The sequence below is a fragment of the Amborella trichopoda genome, chromosome 3 (assembly GCF_054954075.1).
Source record: "Amborella trichopoda isolate Santa Cruz 75 chromosome 3, AtrichopodaSantaCruz75HAP2 v2.0, whole genome shotgun sequence".
Classification (NCBI taxonomy): Eukaryota; Viridiplantae; Streptophyta; class Magnoliopsida; order Amborellales; family Amborellaceae; genus Amborella; species Amborella trichopoda.
The window spans coordinates 36,385,680-36,401,871 of record NC_142338.1 but is presented as its reverse complement, the minus strand read 5'-3'; the positions used below and the strand labels follow the sequence as shown (position 1 = coordinate 36,401,871).

Sequence of the window (16,192 nt, the reverse complement as noted above, 5' to 3'; positions counted from 1 at the left end):
ACTGCCTTCCCTTTCCCTCTTGGAGTACCTCGACCGCCTTCAGGATAGTCCCCACAAAAGAATTTCACCCATTCGGTGAAGGTTACCTGACCATTGCTAGACTTGGCATAGACGAATTGGTAAATCTCGAAAATCTTTTGAAGACTGGCAGGCGGCTCTTCTTCCCCCAAGCTAGCACCACCAAAGATGACCGAGTTTTGAGGCATGAACTCGTCATACATGGCCCCAACCATTGGAAGGCCCCCAATAAAATGAAGATCTAGCAAAGAGATTCCTGCTTCCCCATGCCCAAGAAGCTAGGTATTGCTCATGTGACTTCATGTCTCAAGAAGTAAGCCTCATCTTTATGTCTAAGTAAATAAATATGCGATGAAATATATTTTCTCACCTCTAGTAAGAACATTATTTAAATCACATGTATTACTATCTATAAGTCCTAACAATTCAATATTTCTTTCTACTGTAGGGAATGATTTTCTACTTATCTTTGCTTGTGCACATACTTCACGCTTTTCCATCGCAATTAGAAGTCAATCATAATTAAACCAAATATTTAATTGAAGCAAAGTTAACATGTCCTAATCTACCATGCCACACATTGCAAGTAATCACAATACAAGCATAAGACTTATTTATTCCATTTACTAAGTCAAGTTTGAACATCCTATAATGCAAGAGTGACCCTTGCCAACATACATACCATTTTTGGTCATCACCTGGTGTGGTGGCCTCGGATTTTTAATATATGGACTGAGGGTAACATTAAAATAAAAAACAACAGACAAAAGGGATATTCATGTAATATACAAATATCTAGGGATTTTTGTAATTACAATATTCAAATGAGATATACATGTATATTTCTGTATACTTATTGTAAGAAAGTTTACGTAAAATTTTCCTTTCATTTTTGGAATTAAAAATATTACCATATATTTATGTTCAAGTCCCATTTTTTAGAGCATATTATATTTTAATTTTAAGTTTTTTATGTTTCACGTTAAATTCAATTTTGAGATGTACATACTTCTCATATTCCATCACTCAATATAAAAAGACATACAAATAATTCAAAATAAATAAAATTACAAAAATACCTTTTAATCATGTTGTGGCATTTTGGTTAATCTTGTAGGGGCATTTTGATCATTTTCTATCATTACAATATCATTCTATTTTTTAATAGTAAGTAATTAGTGATGGTGAGAAGTATGGACACCCCAAATAACTAAGGATAACATGATATATAGAAAAAAAAAATACAATATACACTAAAAAGTGGACTTGAGTGTAAAATGAAAAATAGAAAAATGTTGAGAAATTTACTGGTATATCTCATTTAAAAATTTTAAATATGTAAATGTAAAAATCCCCCTAATTTTTCTATATTAAGCTCATATTCCTTTGGGATTGTATACAATTTTACTTTTGACGAGGTCACAATTACTAAACATTCATCCGATGTGAAATCTAATAGCTTGGATGTGTCACAAAGTACAAGAAAATTTCTTTAGAAGTTTGAGCTTGGTCAATGGAATAAATGCAACTACCTTATTTCACATCCAATGGTCATGACTAATTGTGACCATTTTGTACCAAAGATAAATGTTCACATTGTATATATATATTTTTTATTCCTTTTATCTATCTTTTTATTTCAATTTTATGCTTTGCTCGGGGAGTTTGAATATCCAAAGTCACTCTTGACATGGGATTCTCAATATGTGAAATTCCAATGTTAATGAGATTTTCATGTAACTTTGGACAAGAGTAATTTAGGATTTTCAAAATCCGAACAGAAAATTACTTAAAAAAAGTAAGTAATAACTTTGGATTTTTAATCTCTATGGTAAGGTAAACTTAAAAAAAAAAAAATCGACAAAAGAGAAATGCACATAATCTACAAATATTTCTCATAAACAAATAACAAATATTTGAGAGATTTTCCTAATTATAATTTTTATAGAGGACATGCGGGTAAATTTCTCAACTTTTTTTTTTAAAAATCGAAAATAACTTTTTTCCACGTAAATTTCCCATTATTCAAAGTCGCTCACAAAGGGAAACCATTTCCCGCTTCCCGGTGTCAAAAGCGAACCCAGGAAGCGCACTCTTGCACAAGGGAGAGAGAGAGCGCTCTTTCCTCTTTCCTTTCCAGGTAAGGAAGGATGTTACTGCTCTTTTCTTTCAGTCATTATCCCTAATATATATAATATTGAGAGAGAGATGTTTTCGACATTCTTTGCTTCCGCAGGAGACATACCGAAAGCAAAGCTGAAAAGACAAAGGCGAAACTCTACTTCGTATCCAGCACTGCTCTCCACTTTTCTCTTTCTGCTTTTCTACTTCTTTATTCCTGGTATTCCATGGCCGATTCCCTTGTATATATGCCGTTAGGGAAGAAGGGAGAGAAGCATTTGTTGTTGTTGTGTTGTGGCCATGGCGAGCAGCAGTGGCACGAAGCCTCATGGCGAGGGCCCTGCTCGAATGCCTTTGAGGAAGGTGACGTGGTCGACAACAATGGTTGCTGAACCAAAGGAAGAAGTTGGAGGGGGCCTCGACAGTGAGAATGTCCCCTCCTCTCTTGCTTCCATTGTCCCCATTTTGCGTGTTGCCGATGAGATCGAGCCCATCAATCCACGAGTTGCTTATCTCTGTGAGTCCCCCTTCTCTCTCTCTCTTTCTCTCTCCCCACTCCCCTTTTTTAGTTGAGTGTGTAAACAGTGGTAGAAATTTGAGTTTGGTTTTCAACAAGGGATTTGAATTTGTTCTCTCTATTTCTCTCTGCGCATATGAGAAGGAGCTGATTAAAAAGTAGAGTTTGATTATTCGAGTAGGGATTTGAATCAATAATACCATACATTTTTTATAATGCGACATTATTATTTTGCTTAAGAAATTGAGGATTGGGTTCCTAACAGTGGATAAGCTTATATTGGTGATACCCATTCCATTTTTCTAGCTTTCTAATGGGTCGCTCAAGAAAATAAAATTTGTAATTGATCCCTTACAAATTTAGTGATTGTTGTCAAATAATCTGTGATTGTTTCAATAGATTTCAGATTGCTCTGAAATTCTGGGAAAAGCTCACTAATTATGCACATTTAGTCTATTCCTTTCTCATTCAACGTTGGTTCTATGCCTGAAATTATGGGAAATTTGATATTCAATGTACTTTTGTTTTTTTGAGAAATTTGATATTCAATGCATTCAAGTATAAACAACCAAAAGTTTGGTATCTGACTGTGACTAATTCTACTAATACAAAAATATGAATTATAGGTGCCATCCAAATGAACACAATTTATGAGAAATATACATCATACATATATGAGAACCAATATACATCATACATATATGAGAACCAAAGGGAATTCACTCCCATTTGAGCAGAAAAAATTGACATATGCACACGAACTAAAGCAACATGCTTTGCGGTGAAAGATGTTGAAATCATACTTAGAGAAAGGTGTTGAAAAACGATAGGCAATAGCTAAATAACTAGCGGGGAAGAATTTGTAGAAAATTAGAGAACACATTAAAGCCCTCTATCATGTTTGATAAATTGATTTCTTGTAGAAAAAATATATATTTTGATCAGCCTAGAAAAAGACGTAGTGATTGTCACATTTAAACCAAAGGGGAGCGTTTTGATTGTTTCTGACATAATTTATAAGTTATGAGTCCATACAACCTGTTGAGCAGTTCCATTCCTTAATCTCCTAATAATCCTTTGTAACTTGTGTACGGTCACACCTAAGAGGTTCACCCCAACTAAAACCACCTCTAGTTCAAATATAGGGGCTACGACCCCATATTTGGTGAATTGCAATTCTCTTAGGTTCTAGCTGACAAAGTTTCTGAAGACTTGAGGTTTTCAAATCGTTAAATTATTAAGGGTTTCATAAAATGACCTCAAATTAACTTCTCAAAAAAACAAAAAAAAAAAAAAAAGAAAAAAAGAAAAAAAGAAAAAAAGAAAAAAAGAAAAAAAGAAAAAGAAAAAGACCTCAGATTAGCTTTTTAGTAAAGATTTTGTCTGTTTAAGGCATATTTGGTTGCAATTTGTGAACAATGCATAGTCTTTAGAGAGATTTGTTTCAATTTTTACATTGCGAAGGGAGATTTGGTCCTATTTTTATATTGATGTTCAGTCACCATGTATGGATATTGGGTTGTGACTTTATCATATTTATCTGGGGATCGCATGTCATGAGGTTCACACAATTTGAAACTTAGTCATATCGCTGGGGAGATTGTTGTGTATTCCAATTTAATAGATTTAAGTAACCTTCAGTATATTATTAACCTTGGTGAATTTGTGGCTTCCTACTTATATGGTTTACTCTTCTTTTAATATTGGAATTGCGAAAGACTTTTTTGGCTGCCACATGAGATTCAAGAAATTTTCACGCCTCTGTAAACTCTTCAGATATTAGTTCTTGCACTTGCTTTCATTAAATAAATGGGTAAAGCCCCTTCTCTATCTTCTTGGATCAATAAGGCCATGGCTCATCTTTCAAACGTTCAATTCTATATGGATAAAGAAACAAATGTCACTCCTAACAATATCCCTCTTCAAGTCCTGGGCATTTCTCACATTCATGTCAACCTTACAGACATTGCTCGTTATGTTTTCTGATGTCTTTCATGTTTTTACACTGTTTGCTTGTTGAAATTAGCTTTCTGCTATCTGTCTTCGACCATGGCTATTGTTTGGGACCTTGTAACTCGAAACATTATGGAGTGGCCAAAATGTTGGTAGACTGTTTTGCTCATGCCTGGATGATGCTCTGCCAACTACTAGATCTTTACTTGCACACTCTACATCTGAAATCAGTTGCATAAATATCCAGACGGTTCTGATAGCATTATCTAGGATACCAACATTCTGATTACCTCGTTTCTCATCTAAAGTGAAGTTTGTTTATCTTTTGCTACTCATGGTTGTTCTCTTATTTGGACAGTGAATATGAGAAATGTAAAACTAGCCAAACATACAATTGTCCTACCCTTTGTCCAGACAGTAGTCATGCACTTCATGCTTTTAATGTCTACATATAAGTCAATAGACTCCAACTATAGAGCAACTTTCTTGTCACTTTTGATTACCTTAAAAAATCGTATTAGTTTACTCTTACTCTTAGATCCTCCTGTGGCGAATGAATAACTAGCTACCTCCATTCACAACCACAATATTATTTTTGGGGAATTTTTTTTGCAAAATAATTCCTTTGTGATTGCTCCTAAATTCCGTGGAAACAACCCCTAAATTAGGATCCTCAATGAAGTAATGAAGCTTGAGATGTTGAAGAGCTTCGTCTTCTAATCACACTTGGGACTTGGCATCAAAATTGGAAGCTCTCATGGGGAGACCTATTCTGATCAAATGAGAATGGATAATTGGAGTAGCGCCGAGAGAGAGAGAGAGAGAGAGAGAGAGAGAGAGAGAGAGAGAGAGAGAGAGAGAGAGAGAGAGAGAGAGAGAGAGAGAGAGAGAGAGAGAGAGAGAGAGAGAGAGAGAGAGAGAGAGAGAGAGAGAGAGAGAGAGAGAGAGAGAGAGAGAGAGAGAGAGAGAGAGAGAGAGAGAGAGAGAGAGAGAGAGAGAGAGAGAGGCTTATGGGATTGACAGGAGAGGGTAGGGGTGGTTCTGAGCCACCTCATTACATGTCCTTTTACAATCAATTTGCTTAATATTGGTGATTTGATATATGAAATTGATTTATCTGTGTTTTTATTTGTAAGTTGATCTTTGGTTGTTGTAAGTTTCATTAATAATTAATATCTTCTATTTTGTAGTTGCTTGGAGTAATATGGGACTCTGTTGGTAGATCTTTGAAATGGTCATTCATGAACTTCTTTTTTATATAAAGTGTGACTTACAAGTGACATCTCCAACACTTACTCAGACTTTCATATTCATACACATGATAAGGCATTTCTCACTTCCCATTATGTGTTTCATTAGGTCGTTTCCATGCATTTGAAAAGGCTCATTATGTGGATCCGAAATCAAGTGGGCGACATGTTCGTCAATTCAAAACTAATCTTTTGCACAAACTGGAAAAGGTAATGTGGTGATATTTAGTTTCCACAATTGATATATTACAAGAAGTCATTTTATATAATGAGAAATTTCATCAAAGTCTATGTAGAATTTTTCCCCATATTGTCATTAGTCATGAGATTTAAGGAGTAGAGAATATTAACTTCTTATAAGAACTAAATTTGTTACCTGAAATCAATTTAAATTGTTATACATTCACTTAATCCTGGCTGTTGCTTATTTGTCTGTCTTACATGCATTTCGTTTGTTATTGAATTTGTCATTCTGTTTGCATATTCTACTTATCCATGGTAATGAAAGCTTGCATTTTTCTCTTGTAGTAAAACTGTACTTACTCTATTTGTTCAGGTTTTTTCCTATTATAAATGTCTGGGTTGATTTTCCTTATTATGAAATTATGTAGGTTTCAGTTGTGGAAAAACTAGATCTGATCTTGATGTCAGTTTTGTCGATCAGACCTTTTATGTATGCTGTGTGGGTACAAAATTGCGATATAAAAGTCAATTACTTGTAGTTAACTGATTCTAAAAAAAAAAAAGTGAGTTACTTGAAATCTGATGTGTTTATATGTGTGTGTGTGTGTGTGAGAGAGAGAGAGAGAGAGAGAGAGAGAGAGTGATGCATGAAAATAGAGAATAGAGGCAAAAATAGTTTAATAAACTATCAAAACAGGCTAGATTTGAGTGGATCTGACTTTCCTTGTACAAAAAGAGACTCCAAAACCCTGGATAGGCCTTGTGTTATTGTTCACACCTTGTTTTTATTGTTCACCCCCAAAAGAATTAGAAAGTCTAACGCCCCAAGCCCTTTTATTACATTATAATAAAAAAAGACTAAAACTATCATTAAATTAAAACATTATAAAAATACCTCATAAGTCCCTTCACTCAAATTAAAACATAAAAAGTCCTTAAATTGCCATTAACTTTAATATAAACATTGGATATCACTAAGTGACTGTAGAAACAACAACAAATTATAAATACACTCCTTCAAATAGTTGGCCTTCCTCTCTTGGATCTCCTTGTGACTTTGGCATTTGGATCATCATAAAAGGGTCGTCAAAGGATGAAATGATTGGGTTAAAAGGCCCATAAGAACTGTCTTGACTAGTTAAAGTACTGTCCGGTGCATCATTATCCCTTGGTTGGGAAGAACTCGGCCTCAAGTTCACTCTTCTTCTCTTGCTACTTTTGGTTTGCTGTATTCGAAAAGATTAATGACGTTGAATACATTTGAGGTCTCAATCTTCGCAGGAAGGTCAATCTTATAAGGCCTTACTCCCCATCTTCTTTAGCATCCAAAGAGGTCTGATCTTCTTGTTATTTTGCTTGTTGCATTTGCCCACAGGGTGTCTATCTCTACATAAATAAACCATCACCAAATCGCCACCTGAAACTTCTTGAATCGCTTGTGTTTATTTGCAGCTTCCGTGTAGTTGGTAGTGTCAATCACCACATTAGCTTAAACTTGGTTTTGGACATCCTTCATGTACTCGATCATGTTGTCATCATCTAAGTGTCCTTCCCCCTAGTTGGTAGAGGAGTCAAGTTCATGTGTGGGTGGGATTCAGCCCATACACGACTTCAAATGGGCTCTTGCCGGTTAAACAACTATAGGAACTGTTGCAAGCAAACTTGGCTCTGAAGTAGGTTACCAAGGTTTGGGTTAACCACCTCAGTTTGACCATTAGTTTGTAACTGATAAGCACTGCTGAACTGTAGCCTGATACCCATCTTGTGCCATAAGGTTCCTCAAAAGTGTCTGAGAAAACTTGGTATCCTTATCTGATGTGATCATCTTGGGAATCCCATGAAGTCTCACCACCTCATGGAGGTATAAGCTGTGCACATGAGTTGCATCTAGCGTCTTCTTGCAAGTAATGCAGTGGGCCATCTTTGAAAACCTATCAACCACGACAAATATATAGTCCATGGCTTTTTGGGTCTACATAACATCCGAGAAATCCATTCTAACATCTTCCCATGGTGCACTGGGAATGGGAAGTGGAGAATATAAACCTGCTGCCACTTTGCAACTTGACTCACTTTGCACCTTTTCACATGCCTAGCCAAATCTTTCCTAAGTGTGGGCCAATAATAATTAAACTCCACCAATGCAATGGTTGCGTCTCGCCCAATGTGTTCTCCAAGCCCCCCATGTAGCTCTGAAATAAGGACCTCTCTAAGGGCATGGATTTTGGAGCATGGATTTTTAATATCTTGGATATTACTGAAATCCATTGTTTGGTTTGCTCAATGGCTAGGATATTATAATTCTATGGCAATTAAAAATCTTGGAAATCACCTAACTTTTTCACAATGTCATTTCCATCCTAAAACCTGTTTTTTTGAATTTCCAAGCTTCATGGATTCCACTCGTTCGCCCCCTCAACCCGAAACATACGACTCATTTGGTAGGTATGAAAATTTTAGAGAGAGAAAGTAGCTAAAATTGTTAAAGAGAGAAACTTTCTCAAAAAATTTCAGAGAGAAATATTCTCAAATTTTAACATTTAGAGAGAGAAAGTATGTTAAAATTTTAGAGAGAAAAACTATATCAAATTTTAGAGAGAGAAAGTACTTCAAAATTTTTAGAGAGAGAAACTATCTCAAATTTTAAGAGCAAGACTATCTCAAATTTAAAGCTTGAGAGAGAGCATCTTAAAGTTGTAGAGAGAAACTATATCAAATTTTAGAGAGTACCTAAAAATTATTAGAGAAAGAAACTATTTCAATTTTTTTAGAGAGAGAAGCTATCTCAAATTTTAAGTTTTAGATAGAAAATATATTAAAATTTTAAAGATAGGAACTATATCAAATTTTAGAGAGAAACTACCTAAAAATTTTTAGAGATAGAAATTATCTCAAATATTTTAGAGAGAGAAACCATCTCAAATCTTAAGTTTTAGAGAGAAAGTATATTAAAATTTTAAAGAGTGAACAATATCAAATTTTAGAGAGACACTATAAAAAATTTTTAGGGAGTTGTTTCAAAGTTGTCAGAGAGATAAACTATCTCAAATTTTAAGTTTTAGAGAGAGAAAATATATTAAAATTTTAGATATAGAAATTATATCAAACTTAAAGAGAGAAACTACTTAAATTTTTTTAAAGAGAGAAACTATCTCAAAATTTTTAGAGAGATAAACTATCACAAATTTTATGTTTTTTAAAGAGAAAGTATCTTAAAATTTTAGAGAGATCGACTATATCAAATTTTAACGAGCGAATATACCTAATTTTTTTAGAGAGATAAACTATCTTAAAATATTTAGAGAGAAACTATCTCAAATTTTAAGTTTTAGAGAGAAAAACTGCATCAAATCTTAGAGAGAGAGTACTTAAAATTTTTTAGAGAGAAACTATATCAAATTTTAAGAGAGTGACTATCTCAAATTTAAACTTTGAGAGAGAGAGCATCTTAAAATTTTAGAGAGAGAAACTATATCAAATTTTAGAGAGTACTTAAAAATTTTTAGAGAAGAAACTATTTCAATTTTTTAGAGAGAGAAACTAGCTTAAATTTTAAGTTTTAGAGAGAGAAGATATATTAAAATTTTAAAGATGGGAAAAGTTTATATAAGGTTGCAATCTTAAAATGTAGAATTATAGATGCACCTCAAAAATCTATCAGAAAGGTTGTTTTAATGTTGAAAAATCCTCCATCTGATCATCTCGACATCGTAATGTATGAATATAAAAAAAAAAATTTTGAGTCTCATAAATAGTGCATCTTGCAACACATTATCTAGACCGTCCATTTTCAAGATTTTCATATTTTATAGATCTCCTTGATTTTAACCATTTTTGGATTTTAAAATTTTCTTATTATATATGAAAATAGATTTTAAGATAATACTAAGAATTTTTTACAACAAAATTACATGTTATGATAAAGTTTGGAGGTGCACCTTAATTGGATTGTTTAAGGTTACAACCTTATAGAAACCGCACCCTTTAAAGATGGAACTATATCAAATTTTAGAGAGAAACTACCTAAAAATTTTTAGGGATAGAAATTATCTCAAATTTTTTAGAGAGAGAAACCATCTCAAATCTTAAGTTTAGAGAAGGCATATTCAAATTTTAAAGATAGAACTATATCAAATTTTAGAGAGAAACTAACTACCTAAAAATTTTAGAGAGATAAATACCTCAAAGTTTTCAGAGAGAGAAACTATCTCAAATTTTTAGTTTTAGAAAGAAAATATATTAAAATTTTAGAAATAGAAATTATATCAAATTTTAGAGAGAGAAACGGCCTAAATTTTTTAGAGAGAGAAACTATTTCAAAATTTTTAGAGAGAGAAACTATTGTAAATTTTATGTTTTAGAGAGAGAAAGTATCCTAAAATTTTAGAGAGAGAAACTATATCAAATTTTATATAGAGAAAGTACCGGATATGTTTAGATAGAAACTATCTCAAATTTTTTGGAGGGAGAAACTATCTCCAATTTTAAGTTTTAGAGCGAGAAAGAGTTTTAAAAATATAAAACACAGTAACTATATCAAATTTTAGAGAGAGAAAGTACCTAAACATTTATAGAGAGAGAAACTATCTCAAATTTTTTTGTGAGAAATTATCTCAAATTTTAATTTAAAGAGAGAAAGTATCTTAAAATTTTAGAAAGAAAAATTATATTATATTTTAGAGAGAGAATCTACCTAAACATTCTTAGAGAGAGACACTATCTCAAAATTATTAGAGGGGAAAACTATCTCAAATTTTAAGTTTTAAAGAGAGTATCTTAGAATTTTAGAGAGAGAACTACATTAAATTTTAGACAAAGAATGCATCTGAATTTTTTTGAGTAAGAAGGCAGCTGAAAATTTTAGAAAGAGAAACTATCTCAAAATTTTTAGGGAGGCTATCCCAAATTTTCAGTTTTAGGGAGAGAAAGTATATTAAAGTCTTAGAGAGAGAATCCGTATGAAATTGTTACCAAAAAATGGACATAGAACTGATAGTAAGGAATCCATGAATTTTGTATAGTTTATCCAAACAAGAGATTTGAGGAATCCATAACGAAAATCCTTGATATTGAAAATCCATAGATTTTATTGGATTTCAAATATCCAAGATTCCTAATTTCCTACTATCCAAATGGGCCCCAAGAGAATCAACAAGAATGCATAATTGATTCCCTTTGAAGAGAAACCCATTCTCAACCACACAGTCTTCTGGAATTGCACCTTTACACTGCGCCAAATCTCTTCAAATCATCATCATCCACATAAAGTTACACTGACACTCAAACCTTGTCGCCGTAGCAGCCACAGTGGTTAAAAGCATAGTTGTTGGAGTCAATTTAGAATATGAATTATTTTAGGAATCGGAATCATGGAATCGCAGTCGGCTAGAAGATTGCTATTTTAGGAATCAACTTTCGTACAAGAGAAATATTGGGAAACAAGATTCCTATTTTATAAGAATCGAGATGCGACCAAATATGAATTGAGATCCCTACACAGATGAAATTGAGATTCCTAGCTCTATGGAATCGAGTTTTCGACCTATTTGGAATCGACCAATATGGAATCGAGATGGAATTGCGATTCCCTCATTTATAGAATCAAGATTCCAATATCTTTGGAATCGAGATACCTAGGCATTTCGAATCAAGATTTATTCCAACCCATATTGGAATCGAGATTCATAGCAGTATGCCTTCGAGTTTCGACCCATTTGGCAATCGAGATCTATAACCCCTTTATAATCATTCATCAAGCAGACACATGGATAGATGTGACAGATTTAGAAGTTAGGAAGAACATATTGCATGAATTATAAAATAACACACATGAATAGAGATATAGGGATTTTGACATTAAATGATAGCTGAAGATTACATATTGCATGTAATTAAAAAATAAAAAATACAATGCATTCAGTACACGACTTTTGTTACACACTATTGGGAAGATTGCCAGAGAGACACTCTAGGTACGGGTCTAGGTGAAGGCTGGCTTGGGAGACAATCGTCTCCAGTCTAGTTTCTAAATAACTCAAGTGTGAACCATTGGAGCCAATAAATTTTGAACTATGGGAATGGGAGACAATCATCTCCAGTCCATTTTCAACTCAAATCTAAAACCATAAAATTTGAACCAATCTAAAAGTCATAGATTTCTGTACCTAAAACTTTGGTATTTGATTTTGTGGTATTACGATTCCAAAAAAAATGAGATCGAGATTCTATGAGGGTGGAAGCGAGATTCGCTGTTTTATTAACTCATGGTTTCTTGCATGTACGAACCGCATGTGCTTGATTTTCAGGAACTCGGATTCGAAAACAATCGAATCGAGTATCATTACATGCGGAATCCAGATTTTAACAAGTGGAGAATCGATATTCAACAAATGCAGAATCGAGAATCAAAAAATAATAGAAGCGAGCTTCTTTAAGTGTTGAAATGGAGATTCCTAAAATAAGGAATTGAGATTCCTGACTTCACTGAAATGAGTTTTATAAAGATTCCTTGTTGGAATCGTGTAAGTAGGGTTCTGAATTGGATAACTGTGGTCAAAATTGATGCTCTCCCACTCAAGGCATATGTGATTTTATTTTGACTCCCAGCCTTGTGACAAATCACGAAGGCGAACTCCTGAAAATATGCCACCTGCCTCGCATGCTACCTATTCAGTTTATGGCTCATTAATATACTTTAGCGCCTCATGATCTGAAAATAAAAAAAACTCTCACTGAATAAGATAATGATGCTAGTGTCTTAAAGTATGAATGATCGCATAAAATTCCATGGCATGTGTTGAATACTGTTGATGATATCATTCAACTTCTCGCTAAAATATGCTATTAGTAATACCCTTCTGGTTCATAACGGGCCTAATACCAACCTGCGAAGCATCATAGTCTAGCTCAAACATCTTATCAAAGTCTGGCAAAGCTAGCATGGGTGTCTCAATCATAGCTTGCTTAATCCTCTCAAAGCTCTTTTCTACTTTAGTGGTCTATTTGAAAGAATCCTTCTTCAAACAGTTTGTAGGTGGTGCTATGATGGTGCTGAATCTTCTAATGAATTGTTGATAAAAAGTGGCGAGCCCATAGAAACTCTTCACTTCATGGACTAATGTAGAGGGGGGCGGGGGGGGGGGGGGGAGGGAGTGGGGCCGGCATTCTCTTATTTCTACCACCTTTTTCTCAACCACCTTGATTCCCACTATTGAAACCACGAAACCCAAGAAAATCAAATTGGTAGTCATGAATTCACACTTGTTCAAATTTGTATGCAGCTGCTCCCCCAGTAACAACTCAAACATGATTCTTAGGTGGTCCATATGCTACCCTTCACTAGTACTGTATGTGAGGATATCATCAAAGTATAACACCATAAATTTTCCTATATATGACTTAAGACTTGGTTTAGGAGCCTCAAAAAGGTGCTAGATGCTTGTGATAACCGAATGGCATGAACAGCCATTCATACAATCCCTCTCGCATCTTAAGTGTTGTCTACCATTCACCATCCGCCCTGATGCTAGTTTGATGGTAACCGCTTCGCAAGTCTAATTTAGAGAAAATTGTAGTTCCCACCAACATGTCCAACATATCATCCAGGAGCGGTATCGGAGATCAATATTTTATAGTAATTTTATTAATTGCCCTGTTATCCACACACATGCATTGAGAACCATCTTTCTTGAGCAGTGATTCAAAAAGCGGATTGCCCAGCGCCTAGGCGGTCCAGAAGGCCTGGGCGCATCGCCCAAGCCTAGGCGGCCAATCTGGGCGGTCGATCTTTGGGCGGCCGCCCCTTGGGCAACCGCCTAGGCGATATGGAACCTGCTTAGGCGGGCGCCCAGCAACCAGCCCTCGGCGGCTGCCTAGGGCCTGCGCCCCGCCTAGGGGCAGAAAAACCATTTGGTGAGGGCATTTTTCATCTTTTTTTTTGTTTTTAAGGGCAAAAAATTAGGGTTTTAGGTTCATTTGAAACCTAAAACTTGTTGGAGCCAAATTTAGAGAGAGAAAGTTCCCAAAAAACTAGATTGTGGTGAATTTTTTCGGATTGAAGGGTTCCTCGAAGTTACTCAAACTAGATTGTTTTCTTCCTCATGGTGGTGTATTGCAGAACTGGTGTGATACTATTTGATAACTTGGTTTGCTAATTTGGTTGCTTGAAAAATTTTAAGTTTTAATTGGATATGGAGTATGAACTGACTTATGGATTATGGTTATGCTTATGGAGTGTGTGGTAAATGCTAAATAATATGTAGTATAATTTAAATTATGTACTGCAATACATATAATCGATATTGACATAATTGCAGAATGCCAGAATCCTTGTTTGGATTCAACTGGGCTGCCCAGGTTCTGGGCGCCCGCATAGGCGCTGGGCGGCCTGGAGCCCCCAGGCCGCCTAAGACCCGCCTAGCGCTTTTTGAAACTACGTTCTTGAGCGTCAACAATGCTGATACTGTGTGTGGGCTCATACTCTCCCTGATAAACTCCTTCTGTAGGAACTTTAAAACTTGCTTTTGTAACTCCTCATGCTCCTCAGGGCTCATTCTCTTATTTCTGCCACCTTTTTCTCGACCACCTTGATTCCCACTAGTGAAACCACGAAACCCAATTAAATTGCTAGTCATGAATTCACACTTGTTCAAATTTGTATGCAGCTGCTCCCGCCGTAACAATTCCAACATGATCCTTAGGTGGTCCATATGCTACCCTTCACTAGTACTGTATGTGAGGATGTCATCAAAGTATGCCACCATAAAGTTTCCTATATATGGCTTAAGACTTGGTTTTGGAGCCTCAAAAAGGTGCTAGGTGCATGTGATAACCGAATGGCATGATCAGCCATTCATACAATCCCTCTCGCATCTTAAGTGCTGTCTACCATTCATCATCCGCCTTGATGCTGGTTTGATGGTAATTGCTTCGCAAGTCTAATTTAGAGAAAATTGTAGTTCCCACCAACATGTCCAACATATCATCTAGGCGCAGTATCGGAGAGCTATATTTTATAGTAATTTTATTAATTACCCTGTTATCCACACACATGCACCAAGAACCATCTTTCTTGAGCATCAACAATGCTGACACTGTGTGTGGGCTCATACTCTCCCTGATAAACCCCTTCAGTAGGAACTTTGAAACTTGCGTTTGTGACTCCTCATGCCCCTTAGGGCTTATTCTATAGGCCACTTTTTTCTAGGGTTTAGAACTTTGGATGAGGTTGATCTGATGTTGGATGTCTCGCATAAGAGGTAATCCCTCTTGAAGATCATCCGATATATGACATTGTTGAACTCCCTCATTAATGGCTTTATCTTAAGAGGAATCAAATAATGGATTTTTTCAATTGGCACAACAACATGCAACACACCTGACTCATCTAAATCCCTCATTAACTCCATCATGATAAGAGATTAGTGTTTCCTTCTTCTAATGTTGAAGCACTTTCCATCTTAGAGGGTCCCATAATCATTTTAACTCCATCCAAAGAAGTAAAGTTTTTTGAAACCATTATGAATAGTACTCCTGTCATACTTTCATGGTCTCCCTATCATCAAATGGCAGGCATCCATAGGAACTACATCTCCCCATATTTCATCTTTGTATGCTTTTCCAGTAAAAAAATGATGTAGAGAAAAGCTCTGATACCAATTGATTTAGGAAAGAAGGGGAGGGAAAACTAATAAACCAGAAAAATATAAGATAAAATAAATTGTTGAGATATTATACGCTCTCTCAAGGTCTGTAAGGGAGTCCACCTGAAAGAGATATTTTCACATGATTTAAAAATAAGCACTTTTCTCTTCTCTATTTTTCTCTTTTTTGTCCACATATTTATAAAAAGAATAACTCTAGAACCTAACTTGCTCCCTAGGAAAGCCTAATTTATATTAAATCTTTCAATTTTTTATCTCAAGTTTCTACAACAAAAAGATATAAATAGCCCAAAAAATAGAAATCCAAAATAACCCCAAATCTTAATTTTAATTTCCTAAAATAATAAAATAAATAATTGAACCTTAATTGCATCATTCTCTTAGGGTTGGGAGAAGCTTGACCTCGAATTTTTTCTGTTCATTACATCTTTCAAAGGCCCTTTGAATAGTTGGTGACAGGGTCCCACCATTCGCCGATGTCCTTATCC

The 16,192-nt window shown here is 35.0% G+C and overlaps 1 protein-coding gene across 6 annotated transcripts in view; it reads left to right on the top strand.

Moving 5' to 3' along the window:
• Positions 1-2,072: 2,072 nt before the first annotated feature.
• The window catches only part of LOC18422500 (callose synthase 7), a 93,056-nt gene continuing 78,936 nt past the window's right edge, over positions 2,073-16,192 (top strand). For 3 of the 6 annotated variants that reach the window (XM_088862492.1, XM_020667612.2, XM_020667607.2), the window contains exons 1-3: positions 2,073-2,158; positions 2,255-2,656; positions 5,969-6,069. In XM_088862492.1, coding sequence (XP_088718618.1) covers positions 2,440-2,656; positions 5,969-6,069 — 318 coding nt within the window. In that variant the 5' untranslated portion in view covers positions 2,073-2,158; positions 2,255-2,439. Of the gene's footprint in view, positions 2,159-2,196; positions 2,657-5,968; positions 6,070-16,192 lie in introns of those variants that run through there. The other 3 variants (XR_016052452.1, XR_016052451.1, XM_088862491.1) reach the window with 1 other exon arrangement.